General features: G+C 39.5%; 1 protein-coding gene, 1 long non-coding RNA gene and 1 other non-coding gene across 3 annotated transcripts; 2 read left to right on the plus strand and 1 right to left on the minus strand.

Annotated features, from left to right (window-relative positions):
- Positions 1-356: 356 nt before the first annotated feature.
- On the plus strand, positions 357-3285 carry LOC126628442 (uncharacterized). The gene is made up of 3 exons (XR_007625428.1): positions 357-541; positions 2740-2827; positions 2978-3285. It is a non-coding gene; the product is annotated as an uncharacterized LOC126628442 (long non-coding RNA).
- On the plus strand, positions 1759-1877 carry LOC126630843 (5S ribosomal RNA). The gene has a single exon (XR_007626125.1). It is a non-coding gene; the product is annotated as a 5S ribosomal RNA (ribosomal RNA).
- An 887-nt stretch (positions 3286-4172) lies between the features above and the next one.
- On the minus strand, positions 4173-7168 carry LOC126628434 (cytokinin dehydrogenase 6-like). Its single transcript, XM_050298114.1, has 5 exons — positions 5947-7168; positions 5598-5725; positions 5236-5496; positions 4852-5114; positions 4173-4767 (listed from the first exon to the last, which is right to left on the minus strand). Exons 1-5 carry the CDS (start codon positions 6560-6562, stop codon positions 4446-4448), a joined length of 1590 nt encoding a protein of 529 aa, XP_050154071.1. The 5' UTR covers positions 6563-7168; the 3' UTR covers positions 4173-4445.
- Positions 7169-7394: the final 226 nt, after the last annotated feature.

Raw genomic sequence — 7394 nt, forward strand, 5'->3', positions numbered from 1 at the left:
TTAATAAATTTTTTTAAAGGATAGATTTCAAAGGATTTTACACCTTCCAATGATTCACCTCGGCGTGGTTAGTGGTTAGAGACGTATTTTACATAGCACGTTTTGAATTTAATTCTTATCGTACGATAGTGATAGTAATTAGGAGACGATGAAATGTTTATGTAAGTCTTTCGGCTCTTAAAAAGGGATAAGGATTGTCTGTCTTCCATTTTTCCATGCCCTTTCAAACCCTCCTGTTTGTGTGGTCACGGTTAAATCACGTCAACATTTTATATTACTATTTATTTTTGTCTTATTATCTTTATAAAAAAATAATATAAAATGTTAACGTGACTTAACCATGACCACACAAAAACTCTTTTTCTGGAAAAATGGAGGGTAAACAATCCTTGTCCTCTAAAAAGTGGACTACCTATATTACCCTCAGTTATTTTAGAAAATGACGACATATATCCTGTCTTTCTCCTTCCTCTCGTTCCGTCGTTCGTCTCTCCCATCTTCTCCCGTCGGTCTCTCGCTCCAGTTGTCCTTGGGAGACAAGGTAACTGAACCCAATATTTCAGTCTAGTTTTTGTGATTTTATTTTTGGGTTAATTAATTTGGGTGCAGTAGATTTAGACTAGGGTTCTTTGTTGTCACTTGAAATTGATCCAATTGAAAAAATTGATTCACTGAGGCTTTTATTCGGATATGTAGCTAGCCCTGATGTTCTTGAGGTTTTTATTGCCGAGCTTTGAGTTCGAACCCATACTTCAATCCGTTCTTCTTGTTATTGCTAGAATTTTTCATGTTTCTTCAGCTCATCTCAAGTCAATCATTGGAGTTGCCATGTCTTGTTCTTGACATCACGATTTATTAGTTAACAACTTCACTAATTGATTCGTTTTTCTGGACAATGTTTCTCTTTCTAGACGTCATAAGTAGATATGGTTAGGGGGGGATCATGAACCACAGATCATCGAAGCGTCGAATATTGTTAAATTCAAAGAGGTAAGTGATCATAACAATCCTAGATACAACAAGCCACACTTGGTTATTGGAGAACTTACCTATGGAAATAATGGGAGAAGAAAGCCCCACAGATCCATCCCAAAAGTATTAAACTTCTGTCAATAAAAGTGGCAAGAAATACTTTAGAGGTCCCAAATGCTTGTAGGCCTTTCATTTGGAACCGGCGACATGAATCTCTGATCATTTGGATCCCAATGTTTAAGATATTGAAACAAGTGGTGATTTTGTAAACTCAAACATGAGTAATTAAAGCGTACAGACAAATCATATTTGTGAACTTATCTTGTTATGCTATTTGAGGCTTCTTGTGAATTGGTCTGATACAAGTACCTAATGTATTGTACAATTTCGGGTTACTGATGTTTATGTTGGAACTATTATTTGGCTGACGGTATTGTAGGCATCTATTCAAAATATTACCGTTTACAATACATTGAAGTAATTTTTTCACAATATTTTGTTTTATGGTTAAAATTCTTTTGTCAAAGTTGGCTCTTTTTGCCAAATAGACAAATAAATAGCATTTTCCGACATGTCCTTTACTAAACATGTAGCTGTGTATTCTCACAACACAGCAAAAACAATTTTTTTTATAAAAGCAAAAGAATACCGAACTGGCCCTTAGTACTGTTAAATTGGCCCTTAGTATTATTATCTTACATTGCCGGTCCCAAGTCCGGATAAAGGAGAAGGGGGAGGGCGTCAGGTAGTCGACAATCGGCACTCCTATCTTACGTCGAATCCTTGGGATGCGATCATACCAACTCACATGCACCGGATCCCAGCTGAACTCCGAAGTTAAGTAAGTCTGAGCGAGAGTAGGACTAGGATGGGTGACCTCCTGGGAAGTCCTTGCGTTGCATCCCCCCACAATATTTGTTCACAATATTTTGTTTTATGGTTAAATTCTTTTGTCAAAGTTGTCTCTTTTTGCCAAACAGACAAATAAATAGTATTTTCCGACATGTCCTGTACTAAACATGTAGCTATGTATTCTCACGACACAGCATAAACAATTTTTTTTATAAAAGCACAACAATACCGAACTGGCCCTTAGTACTGTTAAATTGGCCCTTAGTACTATTAAGTATTTTGTTTTTATACCAAGGTATCTCCAATCCAAAACTCTGCCTGTGTAAGTTTATCTTACATTGCCGGTCCCAAGCCTGGATAAAGGAGGAGGGGGAGGGCGTCAGGTAATCGACAACCGGCATTCCTATCTTACATCAAATCCTTGGGATGTGATCATATTAACTCACATGCACCGGATCCCAACTGGGCGAGAGTAGTACTAGGATGGGTGACCTCCTGGGAAGTCTTCGTGTTGCATCCCCCTACAGTCGACCCCACCTAATGGGAAAAGGCTTTGTTGTGTTGTGTTGTGTTGTGTTGTGTTGTGTTGTTGTGTTGTTGTGTTGTATCTCCAATCCAACCATTATGGGAATCAGGTCTGACAGAACCCTGTGAAGTACAACTTCAATTTGGTGCACTAAGCAACCTAACCACTCACATTCCATTGACGTATTATGTGCCCTTCATGGGGCAATAATTGCTCCTTGACCACAAACTTGTGGCTCTGAAATGCGTATGCAAGTGTTTCTTTTATGTGTTAGATCCTTTTCATAACTAGTTATTTTTATGCTTATTGGTATATCTGGTCAATTGGCGCTGATGAAATGCTTGAAGTTTGGTGCTTTTGACTGAAAATGGACCTTTTTGTTGTGTCAGATTTTCCAACAGCTTTTTCTGTAGTCGCTGGAGAAGCAATATTAGAATTATCAAAGTTTTTAAGTGAGACATCCATATTCTATTTAAGGTAAGTGAGGTACTTAGCGTTATCGTTCTTGAGATTCTGTGGTTTGTACAGATAATTGAAAAGTGGATTCAGTGATATTGTCAATATTTGAGTACTTTAAAAGGAAAGAGTACTTGTGTTCATAACTGAACTCTTCTCTTTATTTAACAGACTAACGTTGTGAGAAGTTTGAACGATTTAAATTCATCTTCAAAAGCAAAGGTCCTTAGCGTCCAACAACATGAGTGAAGCTGAAGCTTCGCTTTATGTTGTGGTTATTTTGGTCTTCTGAGAGTCACTGGTGTTTTGAGTGGTTTTTGAAATAGAGGAAACCATTCTCAACCACTGCATTTTGTAATTATGAAGGTGGTCTTGGTGTCAAAGAACTTTAAAATCACTATGCTGTACAGTCAACAGTGATTAAAACGGTACATGAATTGTTTGAACAACTGAATACGTTTCTAACTTTCTGAGACAAAGATGGAAGAGTTCTCCTTTTTTTAATTCACTTACTTGATAGATCCTTTTTTCTGTTGACTTCGAATGTACATGAATGAAAAATCATGGATATTATATATGATTAGCGGGACCATTAAACTGGAAATTCTCACTTTGTAGAGAAAAATGATCCTGATAAAGTGATTTTGTTTGAGATCTATGCCGGCCTGCAACGCTGTGTGAGTCTTATAATTTAAGAGAAGAACAAGAAAACCAAAACCAATAAAAGGAAACGAAGGATAAGATTATGCATCTTTGTTTCAAATTAGTTGGGTGAATACCAGTAAATTTATTTGTTCTGTGCGTTCCATACTTCAATTCAGTCATTATGATATTCTGTTATATATCAGGTTTATCGCAGTTCAGTACTAGTCTAAGGGTAACCTCTATCAATTTCCTTTTGCTACTACAACAGACACACACACACACATTGTATGTCATATTTCCTGCCTAAAAATTCCAATGAAGTTACTGACTATGCAAATAAATTGCTTAAGAAATTGCTTTAATGTCATTTTATATTGTACATTATCATTTTATTATCTGAATGAATGCTTTGTTGGTCTAAGCCCCTTCCCACCAGTTGCAGTTGCCAGCTCTTTCCGAGTTAGTTATTGCCACAATTCCGTATGAATTAGTGTTGTCCTAGATTAGCGGATGTATTGCAGCAAGATATGATATTAATATATTGCAAGGTGACGGAGGCAATAAGTTGAAGATTGCAACTACAGGTTAATTGTTCTTCTGGGTCCTTTTCTCCTTTTTATTTCTCTATGTTTTTCCTTTCATCTGAATCGATCCCTGCTTTGTTCTGAGTATTTTATTTCTTTTCATTAGAGAGAGGAATTATTTGATAAGAGATCGGAGATATGAACTGGATTGATGACATATATTATTCAGCCATATTTACAAGAGTTAGTATTTACATCCTCTATGGAGCTGGTGTTTCTCCAGTCCCTTTGCAACTATGACTTACTAGTTTGTATAAAATTATTTTACCCGTTGTCTTAAAGCGCTTGCAGTCTCCCTGCCACACATATAAGGCTCGTGGATATAAAGTAGCTCATAACCTTTTTGGTTAAGGAACTTCCCCACATGCCTTTAGGGCCTCTTCTTTTATAATATTTACATGTCGCAGCTGTCATGAGAAGGGTATTGCCTTTTGAAATATTCTTTGTCCAGGAGCAAGTATTGCCAAAGGGTCGTAAGCAGATTTTCTCTGCTTGAAATCTTCCCAGCGTGGACCGAAGTGGGCCTTCCATTCGTCCTGTGTGGCGTAATGGGGTAGGTATTGCTTGACCCCAAGCTTGGCTGTTTCACAGAATTCTAAAATTCTTTTGTTTTGAGTTAGGATGTGTTCCAATCCATCAGTTCCGGATGACGAGGGAACCGCAGAGGTTAGGAATGCCACTAAGTAGAAAATATCTTCCTCCGGTATGACAACAGAAGTCCTGCTGTCCCACCTGAAAATGGAATTAAGAGATTAGTTGTTAAGACAAGCCATAGGAGGGACTTTTGGAGATAATGACACATTTGATGTAACTGACTTTGATCTGTTAGCTGGGTAGATGAGGACGGGGCCGTTGCTTGTTTCTGTAAGGATATTGCCGAAGACCTCTTTAGCAAAAGAGTGAATTTTGCTTTTTGGTATGAGAAGATTGAGCCATGGATGTGGAACGTCCCACAAATCTTTTGAGCGTAATTTGATCTCAGACACATGTACCCTGTCCAAGAAATCAATGTATGCAACTTCGGACACGAATAGCGTTGAACGGATATAGCTTAATTGAGACAATGAGTTATCAACCTCCTGCATGCCATTGCCAGCAAGAGATGTATGAGTGTGATGTTAGTTATATAGTCAACTTACAACCGAATTCCACCTGCTTTCTTAGAATTAAAGACTGCTCGTAGGCCATTGTGCGGCTTACCTCGGTTATTAAATCTTTCTTGTCCAGGTTGAAATATTTGGCCAATTCCAGGCAGAAGAGAGTTTTTCCATCTGACTTAAACTGGCTGGCCTGAACTGGGTCCTTTGAATTGAAGGATGATCTCCAGTTGTTTAGCAGACCGGTCCTGTTTATTATCACGAATCCTTCGATGTAGTCGAACGTATTTTCTGCAGACATTAGATGCTCCTGATCTTGGGTAAATGCCGTGAAATCCGAATACAGGACTCTAATCCATTTTACCTGTTCACAAAAATGGAGATTTTGGTTAGCAACTGGCACTTTGTACTCCACCTGGAAGCTTAAGTTTTGACACATTAGCCTCAATGATACATGGCTTTTACCCTTGCAGGTGCTGCTTCCAGAAATATTCTTGCCCGTGTTATGATGCCAAACTGACCGAGCCCTCCAAGAACACTATGAAATAGGTCTTCATTCTGCTCCTCTGAACAATTTACAACCTCCCCCTTTCCTGCACTCATTTTTAGTTCATCTGTTAGTAAAAATTGATGGTATGGGATCAATATACAAATTTCATAGATACTCGTTTATATCATCTTTCATGAGACCAAGGTCAAAGTAATGGCGTGCTTCATGAGCAAGTTTGACCTTTGACGTTGGTCTTGTCTTCCGTGGTGATATATCACCATCACCACGGATGTTTGCCCTCCCCGCTGGTTTAGTTTAACAAACCTGTAACAACTTCCAGCTGGTGGACATTGCTGATCTGCGGGCCATGCCGGAATGCCTGCCCACTGATCCCAGCATTAGACAGAGTACCACCGATAGTTAGATGTAAGTAGTCGGTCCATGATTTTGGCGCTAACCCATATTTCAAGCTTTCACGCAGGATATTTATCCACAATTCACCACCAGAGGCATCTACGTATGGAGAACTTCCGGTGTGAATCTGGATTTGAGGGCCTTTGAGTGATTCCATATTGATGACAACTCCACGGTGGGCTTGTGACTGGCCCTGGAGCGAGTGACCATGGCCTCTAGCTGAAACTGTGAGCTCCGAACGAGGACCCAAGTCCCAAACATGCTTAACTATAGTAGCAATGTCTGAAACCGTCTTTGGATGCAGCACTGCCACAGGGAGGAACTGATATCTGTTGCCGAAATCTCTAGCTGCATGGTGAACTTCATGGAAGTCGAAATGCCCATGGAGGGGAAGTGTTTTCAACGAAGGAGTGTTTGGAGAACAAAGGTTCGTTCTAATGGTTAAGCAGCTCACGAGCAAGACCATGAAGCCTTCGATGATAAGCATGTTCATTTGTTTGAGGAAGTAAATGGGTGGATACCTCATTTTTTTTGCCCGGTTAGAAGCGATGGAGGAAGCAGAAGGTGAAAGGAGCTTAATGTTTTGAGTTGTTTCTTAGCAAGAAAAGGGTAAAAGTAAAAAGGAGAGGTGTACAAATGGCAAGGAAATAAATGGTTGAGGAGGGTATTTAAAGGGGGGGAAAGGGTTTGGGTGGCTGAGTCAACCTATCGTCTTCAGCGGTTAGAATCCGTCTGGAGACTGCCTAATTTGAGTGGAAGAGTTGTAGGGTTTTCTTTTTTTAGTTCTTCTTTTTGGGGTCTTTTGTTTATAAGAGAGTAGTCATCACACACACCACATAAGCCAAGTTGAAGGGAGAAAAAGTCACAAGAAAGATCTCACAAATCTTTGCACTTTTTTCTAACAGTTGCAACCACAATCCCACCTTTTACCATTCTTTAACATTTTCTAATCTAATTTTTATGATTTCTTCCATTTATAGTAAGAGTTATTGCTTCTGCCTCGACGCAACGGATGACAGGAATGTATTCCAGAACCCCCCATATTCGTGTTTATTGGTCACATGAATGATCGGATCAGATTCAGGTTTGGTGTCCTGGAATCCATATTGTGGTCATAATGTGAACATCACCGTATCTAGTTGCATCGGATGAGGGAGACTGAAGCCTGCCCTCTGGCCGTGGTGCCGTTGGTTTGAGATTGAGAGGGAGGAAAGTGATGGGTCCATGGGGCACGTGAACTTCAAATGGTTTGTGTTTGTATTGGGACCCTGTTGGGCTCACTTTGAATGGGCGAAGGAACACTACACTTCTGCCCATCAGCTGCTACTGCTTCTATCAATCCCTCAGTTCTCAGCAAA

This window comes from Malus sylvestris, chromosome 7 (genome assembly GCF_916048215.2).
Source record: "Malus sylvestris chromosome 7, drMalSylv7.2, whole genome shotgun sequence".
NCBI lineage: Eukaryota > Viridiplantae > Streptophyta > Magnoliopsida > Rosales > Rosaceae > Malus > Malus sylvestris.